This window comes from Lonchura striata, chromosome 1, assembly GCF_046129695.1.
Source record: "Lonchura striata isolate bLonStr1 chromosome 1, bLonStr1.mat, whole genome shotgun sequence".
Taxonomy (NCBI): domain Eukaryota; kingdom Metazoa; phylum Chordata; class Aves; order Passeriformes; family Estrildidae; genus Lonchura; species Lonchura striata.
This window is the reverse complement of record NC_134603.1, coordinates 58,505,794-58,530,886: the sequence shown is the minus strand read 5'-3', so window position 1 is coordinate 58,530,886 and position 25,093 is coordinate 58,505,794. Positions and strand designations below refer to the sequence as shown.

General features: G+C 36.5%; 1 protein-coding gene across 1 annotated transcript in view; it reads right to left on the bottom strand.

Moving 5' to 3' along the window:
- ZNF407 (zinc finger protein 407) overlaps positions 1-25,093 on the bottom strand; it is a 333,877-nt gene that overhangs the window by 86,478 nt on the left and 222,306 nt on the right. Inside the window, exon 8 of the mRNA XM_021530861.2 lies at positions 11,875-12,053. Within this exon, the coding sequence (XP_021386536.2) occupies positions 11,875-12,053 (179 nt within the window). The remainder of the gene's footprint in view (positions 1-11,874; positions 12,054-25,093) is intronic.

Sequence of the window (25,093 nt, the reverse complement as noted above, 5' to 3'; positions counted from 1 at the left end):
AATAACTCCTAACTTCAGATTCTTCCAATAGAATTCTGAATTTTGGATACATATGCCAAATCCAAAATCAGTGTTACATTAAAAATGTTTGCCTAAAACCTTTCAATGTATCTTGAGATAACTTGATAATCAGTTTTGACTTTCTTTGATATTAATAGCTCCTTTCATTTTATGTTTCTTCTAGATACTATGACTTCAAAGTAGGTAAATTCTTTTAAATCTCCTAAAACCTGCTTTCTGAGAACTGTTACCTGCTATTAGTTCCCAGACTAAACAAGAAGTATCATATTGGCAAGGCATAAAAGATGTAGGAACATAGTTTAGCATGTAGAATGGTAGTTATCTTAATTATTCTTTTTAAGTACATTATACACTGTAATCCCAAACATGTACAGAGCAATCCCATCTTTTAACTACAGGACAACTACTAATAAAAACCTCTTCCACCAACCATAATCTAAGTTTCTGAAATGTTATTTAAGCATGCATTGTGATAATCAGTAACTATCTCCTTTAAATATCAGAGAAATCCTCTTAACAATACTGCAGAAACCTGTACAGCAACTCTGCTTTTGGATATCAGGGACCTCCTCTACTTTCCAAAGCCAAGGAACTGGAATTTCACCCACTTAACCAGCAGTAACTTTCACCCAGACATGTGGAATCTGAACCAGTGATCTGAATTGTCTGAAGCCCAGAGCTTTTATTAATGCTCAGGTTCCTATGCAATTTATATGAAAATTGCACTCACTTTAAGGTCTCTTTTTACTATCAGAGAAAATTATATGAAAATCATATTGTAATGACTCAGAGAATGAAAACATCTGTATTAAATCTGCAGTGGTTACTTAAGTACAAACCATTTCTTTGATGTTAGATATTGATGAGCACATACTCATTCCAATAAATGCAAGACATGCATAAAATATCTTAAATTCAGAAGATGTACTGAGAAAAAGGGGTTCCCCACTAACTGGCCAGCTGGGAGTTAAGAGATATTTTATCTGTCTCCATGGCTTTTTGACATGATACAAGAATTATAGATAGCCAACATGCAGTGTATTTATATGAGATATAGTTTCATATTATGCTCGTATATGTTCACCATGAAAGTGAAGCAATCTTTCTTCTGTGAGACTTCTACCTATCTTCATTTCCTTTAGTGCAAACAGTTATAGACAAGCTCCTCTCTGAACTGATAATTTTTTAGAGGTCATTCAGCCCATAATTTCAGGTCCTAGTCACTATCCTGATGGTCCTTCTTAGGAAATTGGACCCAGTGGGAACGTTTTTTCCTTCTGCTTAGTCTATGGGTCAGCATTTTCCTTCCCTTGTACTTCTTAATTCCCTTAAGTGGCAATTATTTAAGGTAGAGTTAGAGAAGGTGCAATCTACATTCATCCAATAAAACCTAAATATTAAAAAGGACAGAAAAATCCAGCATGGTTACTAAGGATATATGGGAGAGCATTTAGCATTTGAAAGGTACCAAAGATCTAGTAAATGAAAAGATGGAAAAAATTATGAAGAACTATTGGAAGTAAAATATAAATTAGAAGTACAAAAGAACATGAGTATCAGACAGACAAGGCATCCTACTTAGAAAGGTCAAGATTCAGGATGCCATGTCAGGAAATTAAATGGAAAGTCAGTGCAGCACAGATTGGATTAATGAAAGCAAACAAAAAGAAAGTCCAGAAGAAATTTTAAAAATCAGCATGGAATTGCAATGATTTGTGATTCATTGGAGCAATTATTGCTGAGGGCTCTTCTCTTCACTCATGATCCAAAGTAGTAAAGCACCAAGCACAGAACTAACACTGTGCTTCAATCCCTCATACGTATGTTTTGGCTTTGGCTCAGTCTTTAATTAATTAACTTCACAGTTGCTGGTATGTGTTGGATTTGAGCTGGAAATCATGTCATAGGGATGATTTTGTTAGTCCTGAGCAGCGTTTGCACAAAGTCAAGGCCTTTTCTGCTCCCCACCCAACCCACCAGCAAGAAGACTGGGAGTACACAAGGAGCTGGGAGGGGACACAGCCAGGACAGCTGACCCAACTGAACAAAGGGACATTCCATAATACATGGCATCATTCTCAGCATGTAAAATGGAGGGGAAAAGAAGCAAGGTGGGGGGGATGTTTGGAGTATTGGCATCTGTCTTCCCAAGCCCCCATTACATGCCATGGAGCCCAGCTTTTCTGCAGATAACACCTGCCAGGCCACGTGCCATGAAGAATTAATTCCTTGTGTTGCTTTACGTAATTAACTGCCTTTATCTCAGCCTAGGAGCTTTCTCAATTTTGAGATTGAGATTCAATCTTCTGATTCCCATCATCCCTCCACTGGTGAGAATGAGTGATTGGGGTGTGGCACTTAGTTGATAGCTGTAAACCATGACAGTGTTGGCACTTTCCTCATTCTGAAATTATTTGCCATTATTTGTGCAGTAATGAAGCTATGTCTAACAAGCAAGTAATTTTGTGTAACTTATAAAAAATCTAGAACTCAGACAGACTTGCAAGCAGATTTACAAATACAAATCATTTAAGCTATTTATCAAAAATAATTTCAGTGCAGGTTGTTGGGATGCTAGTAACATCTCACAGGAAGAAAAAGCATGAAGTGTCCCCTAAATAATGCACAGCCACAGAGAAAGCCACCAAGAGGTGGTGGCATTGTGTAGGCAAGTACACCCTGCTATGGTTATTTGAAATAGTGCCCATAGGTCTTTGAAGCACTGTTAGTTCAACTCTGCAAGTGATGAAATAATTAGTTCATAATGGAGATAGCACAGTTGAGAAATTTATTATTTAGGTTTATTTATAGATATTTATTATTTATATTTTCACTGGAATTAAATTTAAAAAATATTTCTATCACAGGCTAGGAATATATAATTGTTTTCAATTGAGTTTAAATCTATAAGTTATTAAATAAGTTTTATCTACTATATGTATTAAAAATGTATCACACATTTAAAATCAAAATTTTAATTTCATTCTTCAAGTAGCATCTTCTATTTATTTTATATTTACTTTAATGAAAACAAAAAAATAAGACCTTTATATTTCTTAGAATTCCAGTATAACTTCCCTGGATGACAGGCTAAGAGAGCTAGACTTAAAGCATAATTGGAAAGCAATTTAAATGTTCAGAGTATAGGACAATCTCCACATAAAAATATCTTGAATTATTCCTAGGCACTATACATTTTTATTTTTTATTCCTCCTGTAAGATTATTATCTTTCTTTTTGTTTGTTTGAGAAGTTTTCTTGATGACCCTGATATTCCATTTTTTTGGTGCTTTTGTATGAATTTTAATTTGGTGATATTCCAATATGTGTATTTCCTTTTATTATTTACATTTACCACAGACTATTATGCATATATATCTTCTAGAACAATTAAATATTTTTGCCTTTCTAGATGGCTGTCATGTCTTAAGGACTTTCTTCTTCTTCTGCACTTAAATATTTCAGCCTTGCTTTAAAAGTTTTATGTTAGGATAGCCTATTTTTAGCTCCAAATAGGCAATAATGTGGCTCGTTCTTCATGAAGGATATTTTATCTATTAATATAATGAAATAGTATCTTGGAGAAAGATTGCCTTCTTTTCATCGGTGAACCTGACATCCTTGCAGAGGCACCAGTCTTTATGGACACCAGCAAGGATCCAGCATGGGCAGTGCCCGGAATTTGCAAAGCAGATGCCTGTCCAAGGGTGTTTTGGAGGCAGATACAAGGTGGCCATTAAGGGTTCAACAAAAATGCAGACCTGAAGAGGGTTTCTCTATCATCCACAATGGCACAGCCCCCATGCAGGCCAGCCAAATAGTTCCCCACTTTGGAAACTAGAATGCCACAGAGCGGAATGACAGGAAGGGAGGCTCACACCAACAACCAGATAAAATATTTAGATATGGGCAAAGAGATTCATATGGTCAGGAGCAACAGCTTGCACCACAAAAATTTGTTGCCCTGTCACAAACTGGGATCGTTTTCAGAAAAGGAACGATGACTGCTACGAGGGCTGTGGACAGAGTGCACTGAAAAGAAAGCAGGATTGTGACTGCATGGTTCTGGTGCTATACACTATATGGAAAACCCTGAGCAATTGCCCTGAAGCTTATGGCACACAAAAGCACACCTGTTATACCTCCACTGAGCAAAGGTATTAAGAGGTGTTCCAGACTTTGGTCTAGACAGTACTTTCCTCTTCCTTTAAAAATATATTCTGAACAGTTTTTCTTTAGTGAGTCTGATTGGTTTTCATTCTTATCTGAAAATACCTTTCACTTAAAGGATGTAACTAATATTAATAGTGGTGGGTTTTGAATCTTAGATGATGTAATATTTGCATCAAAATATTTCAACACCTCCTTTCATGTCACTCAGCAGGAATATATGCTGATTGTACAGCAAAGGCAACTAAGGAACTATGAAAGGAGTACCTATGCTCTTCAACAGGAGCAGAAAAAGCTATATCCTAGGGGAAAAAAAAAGACAAAGTACTTTCATGAACTCAATTTTTTTTTTCCTACTTCACTTGCTACCTGGAAAGAACCAACTTTGATGTCATGACCACCCAGATAAATATACTGGATATGGAAGCTCTGCTAGGTATACAATGCCTTTTAATAAAAGACAGTTCTAAAAAAAATTACTTGTTTTTTTTAAAACATAGATTAATCTTTCCTGAAGCACAATAAAACATAATCTACATATGTTAAAAAGAACCTGGCTTTCTCCTTTACAAACAGAAAATCATTTATACTAGGTTTTTATTTCAAGCACACACTAAAATTATTATTCTTCACAAAAGAGGAAAGGGAGTGTCTGCCAATCAACATGACATGCTATTGAAAGACTGGTACTAATAGCTATGACAAGAGCAAACCTGTTTGAAGCAGAGCTGCTGCTGCTGCTTTTCTCTTTTTTTTTAAGTATACAGCCACCAAAAATAATGCTTTATCTGACTAGAAACTCAAGCAATATTCTGCTGCTGTAAGAGCTTGCACCTGATTTGCCTATATCTAGCAATGACAATTTTAATATAATTTCATATTAAAGCATTTAAAGTGTTTTATTTAAACAGTGAGAAAGACTAAGAACATTAACTATTCAAAAAAAAGTTAAATACTCTTGCAAACAAAACTGTGTATCTATTCTTTGAAGGTTTTACATCAGGTATGAATTACAAGTTTGCATAAGTACTTGACTGACTTGTATTTCCATTGCTTAATCAATAAAAAGCATTTACTGATTTTATATTTTTGCAGTTTGATAAATTCAGAGAGAATAAGAACAAACAAGTTTTTATTATTTCATTTTTCCTGTTTTTTTAACTCTATATTTTCTACTAAAGAATCAAATGATGCAAAAGAAAAGAGTAGCAAAAAATATTTAGAAGTAGCAAAGCACTAGGATACTAATATAATTGCTATATTATCAGGTTCTGTGTGTCCAATTCACATTCTGAATAAGTCTGCAGTTTCCACTTGGTAATACAGTTATACCTTGATAAAATCACATAATAGATCACACCATAACTTTTAGTAATCAATTTTTTCTCTTAATAATTTGATAAATGTAGCTGTCAAGTGGGATAAAGATCACAATTTTATTTGGGATTAACTATTTGAACTTTAAGAATTTCATTCATGAATATTGCAACTCTTACAACTGATAGGATCACAATTTTGTCCCTTGTTGATGATGCAATCATGCTGCAGGTTGCTAGTACAGCCCTGTTCCTCAAAAGCTAAAGAAACTGAAAGGGAAACGTGTGGAAAGCAAAGCCTTTGGAAAAGTGCACTTAAAGTTTGCAAAAATACTTTTCAAATATATATTAAAGAGCAGACAATAATACAATAAGGGCACTGCCAGGGAAAAGAGCAGAATTTTATATGGATCCTTTAAACATATTAAACAAATAAATAAATGTATCTTACAAGATATTTTATCAGGGATTTATTGACATACCAAAACCAAATGGTTTAAGTGAGTGCATTTCCACTTCAGGGTCAAAGGGAGTAAGAATTTAGCACTGATGATGTGAGTGTTGCCTCTCTGAGAAAGAACACTTTGGGGGACTTACCTGTTTCCTCAGCTATTCCACTGCTATCACAACACACAAACACTTTAGATTCACAAACATAGCCCTTAACTGGAGGCTGTGGATTAACACTGTTTAAAGATTTAAGAACAGAAAGGACTATTAGACAATAGTCTGACTTCTGGTATATCAAAGCCCCTTTACATTTTGCAGTGAACCCAGCAACCTTGGGCCTTCCTGAAACCTCTGTTCCAGAAAGACATCCAGTCTTCTCAAGGCTCAAAGGAACAGAACAAGAATAATTTCTTTTGCTAGTTGCTGCCAGAGCTCAATTGACCTCATATTTAAGTGTTTGCACCTTGTTTCTCATTTCAATTTGTCTGACTACGCTTTCAGTAACTGATTTTTCTTAGGCTTTTCTCAGCAAGACTAAGAGTAGCTCATGTCTGATATTTTCTCCCTGTGAAGCAACTCATACACTATAATCAAGTACCTATCTATCATTTGGTCATGAATTATGTAACTTTTCATGAACACTAAGCGTTCAATCACCATGTAGGCAGCCAACTGCCAAAACACAGTCGTCACGATCTTTGTTCTGTGAATGCCCAACCCCAGAGGCACCTATAATTTTCACAGAGGCACAGGCACACAAAGCTGTACTTCCAAGCATTCCCCAAAACATGTCTGTGCAGAGTGGGGAAGCAGCTCACACTTTTAGCTCTGTCAGCATCCATAGGAGTAAGTGATCCTCCACTCCTACTCATGGGGTTATGGGTGGTAGATTCTCTCACTATACACCAGAAAACTTGAGTGCTTTGCAAGCATAGTATCATTGTCACAGGCAAAAAAAACCTTACCAAAGAGTACAGTGAATTGAGCTGGCTTCACTGATTTCTTTTTTTCAAAAATTACTTCCAAGAAGTATTTGGCATGACTGCTAATTCTAAATTAAACATCACCAAATTTTCCGTTCAATGCTTTAAGCAGCTCCCTAATCACATAGTTGACTGTCATGAAGCCATTTTCCAGCAAGAGCTTTGTGAGTTATACTATGGAAGCATCACACCTATTTTGCACATGAGAAAACTTGTACAAAAAGCAGGACCATTATATTTTTCGCTCAGTGAAAAACTGGGTTACTCTGATTTCTAGGGTTGCATTCATTCTTGGAAATCATCTCCACTTTTTACAGTGCATCATGGAACTAATGATATGAAAAAAACCACTTCAGTATCACTGCATAACTTTCAACATTATCACAAAACCAATAATGAGCAAACTGCTTCCCTTCTCTCTGAAGAGCTTTTTGCTTATGACCAGTTCAGTATCCACAGAAGGCTACTATGGCACACTGTGAGATGCCACAAACTCTGCAGCTATTGGAATCATGGAGATGTTCAGGCATAGATATTACACTGTTTGGACATAAATAATGCATCACAATAGTATCACAATGTTTGTAAGACAAGAGCTCCTAAATGATGAACATTTCGTTCTACCTGAAATTACCACAACCAAGTGATGCTGCTCCAAAGCAGACAAAGCACCAAGAAAGAAAACTGGAATACTGATCCCGTGCAAGATCTAGCACAGGTACAGGCCCTTCTCCTGACAAAGTATTCAGATTCAGTTCAACTCAGTATTGCAATGTAGCATCAGTTACAATAAAACACAGTCAAGAATTTTGGAAATGCAATGCACACAAGAATCAAAATATTTCTTGAGTTTGCTTTGAGACTCACAATTCAGACAAGCCCACAGTAAGAAACTCTTTTTTAAAAAAATCAAATAATCTAATTTTAGAAAAATCACTAAAATTACAGTCACCAACATGATATGACAATTTGCTCATCTATTGCTTTAATTATCTATTTGTAATGACATACATTCAGATTTGCACATGGACAACAAGAACGTAAAAAGCTTCCACTAGAACCAAATTTCTATCACTTAAACATTACCTGCAGGATTCCTGAGCTTGCTAGTAAGCCCAAATCCATTCTTAGAACAGTTATAAGATCTATCAGCATCTTAAATGTGGTTTTAAAAAGAAAATAAATCAATATTGTGGATAATAGATAACATTCTCTGGATTCCTGGCCTTTTTTCCAACAAAATTTCAATTTTGACACAGACCTTGAGAAAATGGGTCAGAGAATATCAAGAAATAGGCGCCAAGTTCCTACAGACCAACACACAGACATTTTAAAAAATAGCTTTGATGATTAATATAAAAATTAAGGTTAAATGCATAAACTAGTATTTGAAGTGTGGCCTAGCAAGTTCAATTCACAATTTTATGTGCAGTGCATATATCTTTGTTGGCTTGTGTGCATTAAAGGCCTGTTGCTCAATGTAATACATTTTGAAAGCTAAAAACAAAACTATAATCCAGACTGCTACTGTTTTAAAATATCTAAGATTTAGGAATATAGTTGCATTATTAAATAACTCCCTCTATGAGAGGGGGAACCTATAGCAAAAAGAAGAAAGAAAATCTGAAGACATGGTTTGCTGGCATTTCTATACATCAATTTAGAACAGAAGTGCCATCACCTTGCAATTACAGTATCATCCTCACAAATGTAAAAGCCAACTCCTTTTGCCTTCCATCTTCCACAGCCTCTCTCTTAGAAATGCAGCTTCCTCAAGCTCCTTACTACCAGTGACCCTCTAAAGCAGTACAGTAGCTGCCAAAGAAAGCTAATTAGAAACTAATGTTAGGGAATTATATTATTATAGCAGGGCATCTCATCCCCACCAGAGCTTATCTGTTGTTTGTTAACCAGCCAGATAACTCAAACAGGACAAGCTGTCTTACAATGAGTTATTTTGGCACCATGGGGTTAACATCTCCCAACTGCCTATAAACGTCTTACTAATGGCAGTGAGAACTGGAAAGATAAGCTGGAGTTTTGACAGACAGATACCCACTTTAAAACTGTAAGAGCCACACCAAACTTCCACAAAGCAGAAATTTTCTATACTTTTCCCTAGAAATGTGTGAAGTTTCTCCCATGAGTAGAGATGCCTGTTTTGTGGTCACTTCCCAGGGATTAAGTGAAGGAATGTGCACATTACCATGATTTCAGTGATAAGTTAGATTTGACTCCTAATCAATACTATTTCTTTTCTTAGCTCTAATATAGGTACCTTGATAATTGTGCATTTTTATGTTATGCTGTAATCTACTAGTAATTCTTTTTAGTTTTATACTGTGTAGTAAGTGATTCTGATTAAGATCTTTCATCTGCTATCTCTTGTCTGTTTAATAAATAATTAATTTTATAAACAGATCTGACTTGCAGTCATTGAACTTGCAGGCCAGGGGGATTCCTTGAACTTAAACCGTTGCCAAGATCTGAGGCTAAGGTTTGTCTGAAGCTTCCACTCTTCCCTTTATAACAATTATAAAGAACATTAAATTTAAATTAGAAATTCAACTGTAAATCTTAATTTCACAGACAAGAAACAGACTTGATTTTTACTCCCAGCCACATCCTAAAGGTACCCCACAACTCCTGTCTTGATGAGTTGTGGTGAAGAAATTTCTGCCTGTCCTGCAAAGTGGCTGGAGTTGGTGTCTGTCTCTTTGCCAGTGAAGATACTTATTCTATCATCTGCTCAAAGAAGCAAAAGGCCAGCTTTCCTGTTACAAAGCAATATTAGAACATAAAAGACAGACAAATATGTTTAAGTTAAAAAAAAAAAATCAATCTTGTATGACACTTTCATACTCCTATCATCCTAAGGGGTTCTGTGTCATGTTGTAGATTCTCCGTGGGTGCAGCCAATGACCAATAAGTCATCAGTAACTGTGAACCAGACACAGAACAAATCTTATTTTTATAAGGGATGTTAGCCAGGGCACAGGAGTTGTCCTTCATTCCTCTAAAAATCTTCTCTAAAACCTTTAACTCTCAGATGTCCAGTAGTCAGAAATTGATTGAAAAGAAGAAAATAAACTTCCCTTAATTTAACTGTGGTATGAATACACAATTATCACCCAGGTTTCTCTTTAATAGTGTTTCTTTTTGAAAGGAAAATACAGTATCATCCTTTCTGCAATGGAATTATGTAAACAATGTTTCAAGACTTTTGTTGCTAGTCCTAGGCGAGCCTCATGATAATTAGGTGACAATCTGTTTTTGCTAGTCCTAATATATCTTGCACCCTGTTTAGTGCAGGAGGATTTCTACAGTGTAAGAGTGAATGTACAGAAAATAAATATCATTAGAATACAACACATTGATGACTGTTTTCCTGTGTTACCAAGACAAGCAAGCTGAACAGTTTTAACCACAGCATGCTGCAATGAACAATTGATTTATTCAGATATAGTCTTGAACTAATAATAGGAAAATGTACATAAAATATTTGTAATTTTGGAATGTTACTGATTCTATCACTGTTACAGCTCTCTGTTATATCTATCTGCCTATTGAGAGCACTTGATTTTTTCATATTAAGTGGGATTATTGTAGCAAAAATCCAATAGTGTCTGGATTTAAGCTCTGAGTTGAATATTCATTTGCTTTAGTGAGAACTATGGTAAAATGTGATCAGTTTTCTGACCTATTTTGAAATTGGTATTCTGCCAACTGGCATTTTGTTTGCACATCCAGATATTATCCACCATATGCTGACATGACATGATGATTGGTTCCAAAATGAAGTGGAATACTTGGCAAATAGAAATATATGGTACAAATAATACACTGCCTCTAGTCAGGAAAGCAAGCAGTCATTTTGAGAAGACTGAGAGGTTTTAAAATAACTACAGTGTACATACAGCACAAAGCTGCATGAAAACCCTCCAGGTTTTGCTTTTTACAGATACAAGGGTATCAAAAATATGATATTAATTCCTTACACAAGATTCAAATCTGACACAGGAGTACTAATAGTAGTAATTCAATGGAAGATTAATTTGCATCTCAGGGAGACTTTGGCCCACATAGCTTCTTCCTCCTCTGGATTCCCTAACTCTTTCTTATCACCATCTGTTCTTTTTTCCCACTGCTCTGACTTGTCTTTCCACTCAGTGATGTCTAAGTTATCTGCCTCTCTTGCATTAAGATCACATTTCATTCAAGCTCCACACTAATTTTGTATTATTTTTCCTAACTTGATACCATTAAACTCTTTATTTTTCTCCTAATTTGATGCTTCCATTAGTCTTCTGCCTTCCACTCTGAACTGCAAAATCTATTAAAAAAAACCCCAAAAGCAAATAAAAACCAAAAAAGCTTGTTCCTAAACAGAAAACACCCCATCTTTTTTCTTTTAATTCCTGTTTCCAAAGCAATGTTTTTCTTTTGCATTCCTCCAGTGAATTCCATGTGTGTGCTCTCTAACAGAGAGCCTGAAAAGATACATCTAAGTTGTTGGTTGAGCTCTGCTGTTCTATCTTTTAATGAGGAACAGTCTACATTTTTGTAATGAAATCTAAGCATATTTAAAGCAGTGCATTAATTTGCCACTGTATTTTCTATGGAATTTTGTTTTTCTGTTCTTGAAAGACTAGCATAGGCAGAGGGACTTAATAAAAATGTTAAAAAATATTTCTCCCTAAAAATTCAGATTTTAAAATAAGGCATGCATTTCTGATGTTTATTGAACTGCAAGATTTGTTTGTATAACAAGAATAGATTTCACTGCTTAATGCATTATCTTTAACCCTGTAAAACTTGAAGAGGATTAAGCCCATTTTAAAACCATGTTCTTCTTCACAATAAATAATAACTTCTTGTTTTGTTATTACAATTATTTAATCACGTGCATTTAGAAAAGGGAGGAAGGACCTTACCAGCATGCAAATATGCCAGATCAGGATTTTCTATGTCTGGGTGAAGTTCTTTCAAGTGGTTCCGAAATTCCACAGGGATATTTGTTCCATAGTCACACCTAGGACAGTTATACATTTTTACTCCTTCATGCTTTCCCGTATGCAAGATGTGTTTACGGATATTTTCTGCACAGTTAGACCTAAACAGCAATGAAAAAAAAGAAGAAAGATATATATTTATTTTCTACCAGCAGTTGAAATACACAGAAAATCAGTTAACAGAACATCAGTAGTCATTACTCATTTTTCATTATCTGTATATTTTTGGAATCCTCTTAGCTTTTGCATAAATGTTGTCCTTTGCATGAAGACTCCCAAAACTGTTTCAGGCTAACTGAACATTACATCTGAACTAGAATGATTGGTTTGTTACATTTACAGAATTTCTATTTTGCTTATGGCAGTCAGTGGTGGACAGAAATTAAGCAAAAGTCTTTACTTAGCAAAACTGAAATACACAAATGCCTTTAATATTCCCAATGGAGCTCACATGAACCTTTCCTACAAAGTTCCTAAATTCAGCAGGAGTTACTGTGAATGATTTTTGCAGGTGTGTTCCACCAACTTTCATCTCGTTGTGTGAACAGTTCCTAGGAAAGAGAATTGAGTTGCTCAAGTTTACATACTTATGAAAATACACACAGATTCTGGTTTACATCTTAAATGCAGCTTTTGTGAAAGTAGTGGAGTGTTCAAGCATAAAAGTCAGATTACATATACAATTAGTTTAACACATTTCAAAGCAATATTTATAATCATATTTCTGAAAAAAATAAAGTATTTCATATTTCCCTTATTCACAGAGAGATCCATATGGCAGTAATTTTTAACTTCTAGTCTTTAAAATTTTCCAGTCTCATTACAAAATTATTTTGCATTAGAATTTCCTACTTATTTAAACTTAGTGATTAATCCTACATAAAATACACTGCTGCTCCATTTATTTCAATCAGAAATAAATCAGTCAGTATCTTTATTTTTGACTCAAAAGAATAGAACTGTCCATGCATACCATTGCTATGGTGTTTTGTTTGTTGTTTAGACTTTCTTACTAGCATATACTATTATTATTGCCAAACTAAAAACAGTAATTCAGCCTAACTGAAAAAAAGTACAAACACTCCTGTAAACTACATAAATGCTAATACTACACAAATACTCAATAAGACAACTGTAGCATTTTGGGCAACTGGTTATATACCCATCACTGATAGAAATTCCACAGTAACAGGTACCTAAAATAGGACCTTCAAAATAAACTGGAAGTAGCAGCTTGAAGTTCTGCTGGAATGCTTGTCTCTCCCTCGGAAATGGTCATAGCAAAGTTGGTATCTGCCTTACGGTGCTGCCAAAGCTCACCCTCTGTCATGTCCATCTGCTATATACTGGTATAATGATCAGATGCCTGAGAATGTCAGAGAAGACACTTATCACTGAAAAATACAGAAAATATTGGTCCTCAGCATCTTTCAGGATTCAGCCCTAAAAAAGTTACAGTGCTCATAAATGTTGTTAAAATGAAATATGTATTTTACAAAAAAAAGAAAAAAAGGTAGTGTATACTGCAATGAAACCAGGAGACAACCTGGTAACCTTCTATCATGGGTTATACTTTAAAGGGCAGTAGATTAAAGCAGAGCATATGAATCTGAAATAAAATATCTATGTTATTTTAGCTCAGCTCTCATACTATGCTAAGAAAATGTACAAAACCTTTTACTTTGAAATATTTCTGTGAAATATATAAAGGATCTGTGGAGACCTATGTAAGAGTTGTGAAGAAATCCCAGCCTGTTCAAGCCATAAAAGGCCAGTCTATCTCCTTTGATTTGGAAATTGCTCCAGCCACTTTAAACAGAGCAATCCTGAAGCCTCATTTATCCAGTCATCAGAAAAAATCTGTCGCTAAACACACCAACATACAGATATAAAAAATTTAAAACCATATTTTTCCATGTGACAAGGCCGGGAAGGCTAATCAGAAATGAGAAATGTGAGATCACAAGGCATTACAAATGGCCCCTCATATTAGGCTACAAAGCAGCAATTGCCATCATAAGGTAAACCATGATGGTAACAGCTGGCAAATCCAAGCACCTTTGAAACCAAGTGGTACCTTTAAATATGATAGGACAAAAATGCACTGCATATAAAATGGTTTTTAATTATGCAGTGTGCTTTGAATGTGTGTTTTATTAGGAATCTTCCATGTACTGTATAACCATGTTATCATATATTTGACACAAAATACCCCCACCAACACAGAGTGTGTGTAGTTACATCTCTTCATATCATATGAGCAAACAGAGAAGTCTGTGATTTTAAACAGCATTGTATTTTTATTAAAACTATCTCATGACAAGAATATAACTAAAACATTGTAATGTTGCAATAGTGATGATAGTCAAGCTTTTGACAGGCCTTGTATTATAAGATTCTAATTGTATTATAAGATTGTATTATAAGATTATAATGTTTATAAACCTTGAAATACAGATTTCCTTTGTTCTGAAATTTGGAAAACAGAGCCCAGCACAACGAAAATTGTTTGAGGAAAGTCTTTCTGGTTTTTGAATTCCAGTCTCAATTACAACCACAAACAAATAAATGCAGGTTTTAGGAGACTAGCCTGTTTTTCAGTAAAGCTACAAGTTAAATTACTATTACCATTGTTTCATGTAAGCATGTTTTCATCCTTATGATTCATTTTTAAAATCAAATCTATATATTTCTGTCAATTTGTCCATGCTCTTAAGTAACAGGAAGAGAACTCTTGAGAAGGACTAAATCAGTCTAAAGCTACAGTCAATGAGTTTACATTTAATTCTGATGTAGAGAAACACAAGAAAAATTTTCTTTTTATTTCATGTCTTGCAGTAAGTCTTCTTATTAGATGTGAAGAAAAGTTTGAGATTTGATGCATGGATTTTTCAGTGTCTTGTCAGTGCTATACAGAGCAAAAGAGGAGATGGAACATGTTGCTAAGGTATGTTGCAGATGAATGGAAAATCCCATGCAACAAACCTGTATGACCTCCTCCATGAAAGACTGATATATTTTCACTACTTTCCATATCCAGGAGAGCTCCCACATTTCTGTAAAGGACAATGCTGTGAAATAAGGGAGACAGATGCTAAGATTCTCCTGACAAATGTAGCTTAAGATGAACAGAAAACCTCTTCTGGAAAAGACAAAAAAGGGTATTTGTCTCCAATGTTCATCACACAACGATGCATTCTCATTGCTGTTCTAGCTGCACATTCCATGTTGCCATTCCATGTCTATTCCTACCAACCAGATACCTTTTTCTGCTCTCAAGATGTTAAAGGTTGCTGCATATTCAAGGATCACAAACTGGAAATTGTAAATTGTAAACTTGTCAATTGTAAAATGGTACTTTAGTCACAGAATCACAGTATGCCTAAAGTTCAAAAGGATAGAACTTTGATGATTGGATCATCTCAAGATTGTCTGGTCCATCCCTGCTGCTCAGGAAGAACAATTCATGGCAAGTTTCCCAGGATCATTTTTAGGCAGCTTCTAAAGATCTCCAAAGAGACCTCCCACCCTCCCTGGGCTGCCTGTGCCAGTGTTCAGTCACTCTAACAATGCAATTGTGTTTCCTGATGCTCAGAGGAAATCTCCTATCTTCCTATTTGAACCAATTGCCTCTTGTTCTTTCTCTGGACAGCACTGAGACAGAACTTCTCAGCTCTTCTTTAGAGCTTCCCTTCAGATATGTGTGCATACTGATGATATTTCCCCACGTCTTTTCTCCATGCTGACCCATACCAGTCCTGTGTCTCTCCTTATTTGGGATGCTCCAATTACAACTACAAACAATCTATTCAAGTTTTCAGTGGTCATTGAGCATGCACAGGCATCATCCGGTGGTAAGGAAGCCTGATGCCCCATTCCACAGCCATCTGCACCCTTGCCTCTTAGCATTGATCCAATTTGTTGGGTGAGTGAAACAAAGTGGAAGGTTAGGAGTTGTACAAAATGGCCAGACATTTTCTCACTATGACAATCTGTTGCTTCTGTTTACTTTTCCCTCCTTCTCCTATCCTTATATATATATATATATGCTTCATTCTTTTACAAAAAAACAAACAAACAAACAACAACCCACTATGGCATTGTGTTAAGGGTAAGAAACAGAGTGCTTGGTTGCTACAGAAGACTGGGAAAATCATGCCTCTGGTGGATGGGACAGAAGTCTCATAACTGCCTTTCTCCTTAACCCAAAAAGTACAGTTGTTCCTTTAAGCCCCCTAAAAAGTAGTATAAGTGCCCCTATGAAGACATTTTCTCAATTTTATTGGCAAGCTGTAATGTGCAAAAGACTGAATTCCTCAGCAAAACTAGGCCTACCCCACTGTAAACTTTGCAGGTAGCAGAGATGGGAGTTCAAAGGCAGCAGCAGGGAAACATGGGTGGAACAATGAGTCTTGGAGCAAATCTGTGCTGGGGGAAAAATAGTCAGCCTGAAGGTCTCCTCAGTAAATGCTGTCTTCATTTACTATTTCCCCATCATCTCTTCCCTCTTTTCAGTCTTGCAGAGCTCAGCCAGCCAGTCTCACCAGTAGAAGCAGCAGTACAAGCTGTGTACAAGGGATGTGAGCATCCCTTCTGTGTGCAGAGGGACTCATCCCCAGCCTCGTGGCTGGATTCAGCAGGCTGTGCTCTGCACGCCCCTCAGCCAGCAGCCCTGGTTCCAGCAGCCTCTGTAAACAGCCAAGTTCAGCTCTAAACTGCAGACCTGTGGCTGCTCAGTACCAAGCTATTTGCTGCCCTTGTCTCTTACGTGGTGTTTTGGATAAAAATCATGAAATAAGAGGAATTCACACAATTCCTAAATTTGCCCATAGAGAATAGGAATGTTTCCATATTTTTAAGGGTTTTCTACACGACAATATATTAGCATTGTATTAAACAGGTAAATGAAATATTGCAGGAAGTAATAAAATTTTTTTTCCTATTTACTAATAAGAAACTGAAATTAGAACACTCTTCCATTATGCAGCGCCTGACATTTTCAGAAAGATACTTACTGCAAGACATGGAAATAGAAGGTTTCAGAGGTGCAAATGAGGCAAAATGTTAATTATCTAGTCCACTTAAGTTTTAAAAATTTTAGCACCTTGTAGGACTCTTATTTGCACAAAATAAACCTTTTACAAAAGGTCTTCTCCAGCACATTAGGTCTAAAAATCTTTTCTGCAGAGAAATACATGCAACATAAAGGACTTATGGCAGCTCCATTGACATCACTATTTACAACATAAAAACAAACACAATGATACAACCAATTGATTGAAAAGATTTCTATTTTTCCCTGTTTGTCAGTATGAATCAAGTTCACTCTCATATAGACAGCATTCTGAAGGTCTTCTGCACCCTTTATACCCCGCTATGCAACCTGCATGTACAGAGAAATTGCAGCATTTTGATTGAAAAATAGCAGTCTCCAGATACTTTCTTCCAGAAATAAAAACAATTATGATGAAAGAAAACTTCTCAATGAAGCAATATGCACTATTGTAGATTCTTAACCTCAGTTATTCATCAAACGTTTGGAGGTATTTCTTTCACAGAAAATGCTATCTAACTTGGAAAACTCTTTAAATCAAAATTGCAATAATGCAATTACACTAGAAAAGGAGAGCCATAGATTTTTAGAAACGCAAGGTCATATTTAGCTTGACCTCATTGATAGCACAGTTCATAAGCATTTGCCCAGTGATTATTTTCTCAAACTATAACTGTTTTGATACTAAAACATGGTTTCTGATCAAGAGCAATAGGGAGTCCTTTGAAATTATAGGCAATTACTCTTCAGTTGATCACTCTCCCTTTTACAAACTGTCTTATTTCTTCTCCCCCTGCATCCAGCTATATCCAACACACCTTGCTTGGCTGTAGAATCTCCTGATACCTGGACCTCCAATGGAAGAACTTCAGAGTTCCTTTCAACTCACTCTGAGGAATCATCGGGTTCTCCCTACATTCTTTCCAGTTGCTTTAAGCTTTGAATACATTCACATTTCACACCAGTGCTGCATACATAGATGCTGTGACTTACCCCATGCTCAGCATTCTCCAGCTGCAGGCAGTTCTGGGAACTCCTGGATACTTCTTGCAGCACCAAGAACTCCTGCACACTCAGTTAAATGCAGTGACCTTTCAGGTTGTTTTCAGCATTACTGCTTTCCAAAGTACAACCCTTCTGGCCTGCCTTTGTTTCTTGCTGCCATTAAAGTGTATGAAAACTACCATTCAGTACGGTGGTGGTAAACAACCTAATGGGTAATATTTTCTTCACAGGAAAGAAACAAATACCTCAATCTGTGGTAATTACATTATACAAACAGGCTTATTCAATCAAAACCTCTACAATGAGAGTCACTCTGCCCAACTTCTACTTAGCAAAAAGCCAAATAAGCAAACTAACCAACCAAAAATCCTTTCCTGTATATTCGAGATTTAGTTACATTTCTGTTTTTGAAATACAATAAACTGATTGCCAATGAGTTCAAACTAGCTACATAATAATACACAATCTGCACATGCCACTGGAAATTCAGACTGCAAGTTTAAAAGCTAAAGCTTACCTCTTCAGTGCTGCAAGTCAATACAGCATTGCACAAGAAACAATAAAAAACCAGTAAAATATCATAGTCAAAGTGTGGTAATGTGTTGAAACTAACATTATAAAACTGCAATAATTATTAGATATTAACACACACACATAACATATATTTATGTGTATATGTACAAGAAATGTTATACATTTTCTCATCCTTCTCACTCCTAACATTCACCTGGCTTTCTTTTTCCTTGCTCTTTGCCTTTAAAAACAAAAGTTCTACCTTTTATTTAGGTTTTAAATGAGTGGGGAAACATCACATGGATACAAATGCCAATTATCTGCAGGCAACTTCAATTCTCAAGTGACTTACGACACTATTGATGGAATTAGCAGCACACGACTCCTTCTGTGGGAACTCAGTAGGGCAACCCCAAAGTACCAGTGCCAGCTCAGCTCTGTGTCACTGCTGCCAAACACCTCCCTGTGCTGTTCCCAAAGACCTCTGCTGGAGAGAGGCAATGAGCTGCTGGGGACAAGCAACACCTTTGCCACCATAGGTGCTTCTGCAGAGAGTATTTGCTCACAGCTTTTCAACTCTACCCAGAAAAGGTGAGTGAAACACACACCCACAGTGCTGTAAAAACACATGCCCAACAACCTGGTGACCACATGTATTGCCATGTTTTCGTGTACCACCATGTACTGCACGTACTGCCACTCAGAAAATACGAAGTAGTCCATAAAAGAGAGTACACTACATTTACATGCTTTAATGAGATTTTATAATACTGTCCGTTTCACAAAGAAAATAATAAAAATGTGTTTGGGATTTATTCTGATAGTATTATACCAACACCCAGGGATAATAATCGTAATGTTTTCTGCTTTTCTACATTTTTAGCTTTGCATTTTTTTCTGTAATGATCTATTTGTTATGACATACAGTATGTGTGACAGATGTCCAATGCTGGCTGCTAAAAAGTAGCAGAGCCCTGTAGGGAAGCAGCAAAAACTTGTGCGTCAGCACAGAAAATGATGGAAGATTGATAATTACTGCTTGTGTCTGAGCTCCATTCAGCAGACTAGCATGTCCAAATTGTAATTTGGCCACACATCCACCATTCTATTTACAATGTATTGGAATAAAAATTCCCAGTTCCAGGTAATTGATCATTATGATAGCCAAAGTAAGTGCTTTTAAAGGCAAATTCAGGGTAATTGGAAATTCTGAAGGGAAATAAGAAGAGATGTACTCTAGTCTTGTTTACCTCTGAGGAATCCGTAAAGCCATTTACAACCCTGCACAGTGAACAAAAACTGAAACATAGACCCAGTGCTGGCATCTAGACCTACTCGTGAATTTTCAGAGTATTTTTGCAAAAACACAGCAAACAACAGACTCCACAATTAAAAGAAAACATGATTTTTTTCAGAAGAAAGCCTATCTGTTCCAAGGAATGACGGCATCCTGCCTTAAATTTTTCCATTAATACTATTTTCTACAAGAAAAGAGAAAAAGCAATAAATAAGAGTCTTTCAGACAGAAACCTGCAAATTATGTCCAGACTGCTAGACTTGGAAGGAATGCGTGGAAAAGGTACAGAAAGTCATGGAAATGTGCCTCAGCTCTACACCTGTGCTGTGGTCCTCACTGTCCCCATAGGTGCTGTGCAGAGATGGGCTGCTCAGCTTATGAGTCTGCCCCAGCAGCTCTTCCAAGAGAGGTTCAGTGTCTCCTTTTACTGACTAGAGAAGAAAAAAAAAGCAAAACAAACAAAGGGGGGAAAAAAAGAACCAAACCAAAACCAAAACAGCAACCAATTTTTCACAGGACTGATCTGCTCCTGAAAACTCTCTGTAATGTTTTCTAGTACTCCTGGCTGCCGGTTTGCTGCAGGCAAAGTGGTCTCTGTGATGGCTCAGCTCAAGGGCCTGTGTGCCTGCAGCATGAGGGATGCAGAGGTCTGCTGTGCACAGTGCACTGCTGTACTGTGTCAGCCAAGGTTTAAGTGGCAGAAATAGCAGGTGGAGTTCATCTATTTCACAGTAACTGAGAATAATCACTCCATTGTTCCTGGGCTTCCTCCCTCCCCCTTTCCTTTCTTCTTATAGCAGATGGTATAAAAGAGAAGTTGGTCCGAGAAACAGCATCTCTGCAGTGGTGTGAGGATGGAGACTGGGCTTTAGGTATCCCAGGCCCTGATTTAACAAGGTACTTACGCATTTTTGTGGCTTAAGTACAAGCAGCCCCTGTTGACTTCAAAAGAATGACTCACAAGGTTAAATTTATGTACATGATCAAATACATTGCTGAAATGAGGCCATGGACAACATCCATTTTTTAAAAAAGCTGGGATGAATTTAATTGAAGACACGCATTTCCTTTCAACATCAATTTTTTCCCTATTGTACTTCTTTTAATGACCACATAAAGTAACTGAACAATTCTGTGGAGTCTGTTTGTATATCCTCAGGAACACATAAAGTATTTTCACAGATACAGAAGTGCAGATGGAGACTAGGAAAGGGTGTGGAATCTAGCGTCTGCACAAGATGAAACTGGACTCCTAATGTTGCTGGAGTCAGAAATGATAGCAACAGACCCTAAAGGCTGCCTGTCAATCTCAGATGCAGATGGTACTTCGTCCAACTGGCCTTCGTGTCAGTTCCTTCAGCCATTTTAGTGACAACACGGTTCCCTAGAGGACAGATCCTGTTGCTTTGCAGCCTGGATTCATACCCAGGGCACTGTGGTCTGTACGATCTCTGCTCAAAGTAGGTTTTTTTAATGCTAATACAGTGCCTCTTCTTGCCCTATCCCAGCCCCAACCCCCCCCTGCAAAAAGAGATGGTCATTTTCTTCCTCATTTCAAATGTTCCAATTTATCAAAGGAATCAGCAATAATTGTCTGAAAGATTCACTTTTGTTATGCATGCCAAAACTATATATAAAATCCCTGCTAATAAAATTTGCAGACAACACTGTAATTGGCAGCATGATTAATAACGATGACACTGCCATCATACAGAGCAGTTGCAGAAGCCAGGCATGTTCAATCATAACATGTACACACACAATTACATGTTAGCTTTCCCACCTTTGCACAATGCATGCAAGTAACTTAGACAATGCTGTGAAAAGCTGTGAAACTGAAAATTATTTAGGTATTAGAAGCAGAAAGGCCCCATGCTATATTTAGCTGTATAAGAAAGGAAGTATCAAGCAAATGTAAGGATGCAATGTTCTCTTGTGACACCGGAGGAACTAATTCTAGAATATCTACTTCCTGCATTACTGCCTACATTTAAAAAAGGGAACAAACAGCCACAAAGTAATTATAAACAGAAATAGAAGTTAAGTGGGGTAAAAAAACCTCTAAAACACTTAATAAAACCCCCTTCTGTTTTGCTTATTACATTTGAGCTTGGCCCATGAGTAACTTAACATGGAATAAAGGTGTGATTAAGGGACAACCTAACCTGGAGAAAACCATGAAACCAAAAGCTATGACTACAAGTTACAGTCAAATTCAACTGAGAAATAAAGCACAATTTCTTTAGCAATTAATCTTTCACAGAAGAGAAGCTGGTTCTGCAACTTAGCCTGTTTTCGGATCAAACCTGAATATGTTTCTAGATCTAAAAATACAGTCAGAAGTAGGAGGTTCAGTAAGGAGCAAACTGGGAGAAAAAGCACCTATGCAGCTTGTTTTCTGTAGAAGGTCAGACAGGCTGAGCTTAAGGCTTTTTCTGGGCTCAAAGTCTCCAAGAAGTACAGTTTAAGCCTGAAAAATGTCATTGTGAGGTCAGCCATTTATTGTGCTTCCATGATGTCATGGAAATTTGTTCAGTCTGCAAATTAAAATATATTCTTCCTGGCTGTCAATACTGCAAAACCATCTTAGGTTCTGAAAGTCAAATTTGGGTCTTTAGTTGGAGGTATGATTGATTATCTAATCTAAAATGTGTGTTGAAAGCATATATCAGAGAAACATCATTCTCTTCAGATTATGTCCTGATAATGCCATTTTCTGCACAAATGTCAGTAAATGCAGCATTTGGCTCTGTACTTTGAGCTTACTTCACAGACATCATTCACTCCAGGAGAACTGGTTTTAACAGTAAGGAGCAAGCAAAACGTGATTTTTGTTCCTACAAAAGTACATTTGCCTATAAGGACGCCCTGCCGTTCAGTAAGAAACTGCAATTCAGTTTTCATGCAGTGGGACTTTCACTGGAGACCTACACATCAAAATTAATGTGCTGTGTACTTAACCAAAAGATACTAAAATGGAATGAAAGCACTGAACTATGTATTTGACTCACCTAGCATACCTATATGTAAAGTAAAATGCATAAGGTTGTTTCCACTGCACTTCTACTTCAGACTATTCAAAGTTGCTGTTTTGTAAAAGTATTAGATTAAAAGTGGACCACCCAGAATAGACATATTTTTACTGTGATTCAACAATACACAATTATGTCTAACAGATATAACATGCTTTTAACTAGATGAGAAATCAGGGCAACACTAAATCTATTGATTGAGAAGAATAGCAACTGCCTGAATGGTATTACTTCAAAAAGCTGACCCAAGAAGAAAAAAATTTAGACACCAGGGCAAAAGCCTTCTGGATACCAATTAAATTCTGTCATATTGAGGAATTTTATGGATGAATACCAAAGAAATTATCCTATGATCATGTATGCAAAGGTTCTGTCTTAAAGAAAAAGCCCACCACCATATAAAATTAACCCCATCATATTACATGAAAATACATTTCTTTTATTATCATCGACACTGTTATGGACTTGTCTTTTTTTCCCACAGAGGGTTAACATAAAAAGAGGGAAGAATGATAAAATATGAAACTTTCTCTTTGGCTTCACCTTTCACACTCTGGTATCATACAACAGCAGAAACTAATGAACTTGCTCATCCTTGAAAGCCCTTTTGCATGCTTCTTCTTTCACCCTTAACTCTGATCCTCACAGGTCTTTCCTCATGTGTGTGCCAATTTTACTGGTATAATATGAGCACTTTTATTAGTTGTGTTCTGATGATTTCTACTGAGAGATACTTAAAGCTTATACAAGTCAAAAACTATTTTATCACTTCTGAAGAAAACTAATAGTGCAGAGCCACTGAATGATAAGAGAGACCACTGAATTTATTTAATAATGCATGTCCATTTCACAAAAATGGCCTGTGTAATCCTTTTAAAAATAATAACCTGTTCATTTCAGACCTTGCACAATGCTTCTCTTTGTCCCCTGTAAGTCTCTCAAATGTCTTATTTTAAAGGAATATATAGTACTCCCGGAAGACATTTTCCCATTTCTATTCTCTTCAACTCCTGTGAGCCCTTGTTCTGTGTGATAAGGCAATCTCCTTCGGGATCTGAGCTGTGTAGTTTCGCACCACGAGTGACAAGGACTCAACTTGAATAACTGCTGTGCGCAGGTTGTAATTATGTCAGCTGGAGTGTTGAACAAGGGGACTGATTAATGTGAGCCCCAGCCCAGGCACAGTCCCTATCAAAACCTTCGTGCAGGCCAGCAGTGGGGATGGGTTAGAGCAGAAAGACAAAACATGCTGTATCGTCCATGATAGATGAATTGCTCCAACAGTCTTCAGGCAGATGTTCCAGGACAGTATAATATACAATTACTCTGCCTTATCACCTTCCCAGGGACAATAAAGCTTCCTCCTTCTATAGCTCATGTGAGTGAAGGCAAAATTAGTTTTACTTTTACAACACTGACTCACTTATCATGTTGCCTTGATTGTGCTTTTACAGCTAAAGAAAACGTATACTGCACTCTTAAACGAAAAACAAACAAACAAACAGAACCCACCAAAAAAACTCAGCACTCCTCATCTTTTATATAAAACCAATCTATTCCTTTGAATCTATTTTGCATCATAGTAATACAGTCCTTAAAAGGCTAATTCAGAACATGATTCTAGGGAACATTACTAACTTTAGAACAATTGGACCCTTTCATAAGCTTAATGTTATATGTACATATGGGAAAGGACCTTAGTGGTTCAAGTCAGAATGCACAGACAATAAAAAAATACACAGGTTTGGTACAAAAAATGTGAGTAACATGCAGTTAGTGACTATTTTAACTAAGCACTTATCCTAAAAATGCTACAGCACTCTTATAAAACAGTTATTTGAGAAATCATTAATCCACATGCATCCTTAAAGTCCACAAGAGTTTACAACTATTATAAACAATCTATGTAGTTTCCAAAAGTAAATATAAATTAAGCAAATAATAAAATTCAGGAAAAAGTCAATCTATCTATCTGTATTTGTTTCTTTTTTGTTATCAGATGTATACAGTTTGGGGTTTTTTGCTGCGAAGATGGAAGTAGTCTATATGTCTCAGTACTATTTCCACAAGTTTGCAGAATAGCAACTTACTAACATGAGGTGAATAGCAAGTGAAGAATATAGCTCATAATATCCTGAAATTCTTCCTTTCTAAGCACTGGATGGGTATAGACAAATACACTGTGCTTTAAAGAAGAGAGTCTAAATAGTTCCACTTGCATTCCAAGATGCATTCCTTTCT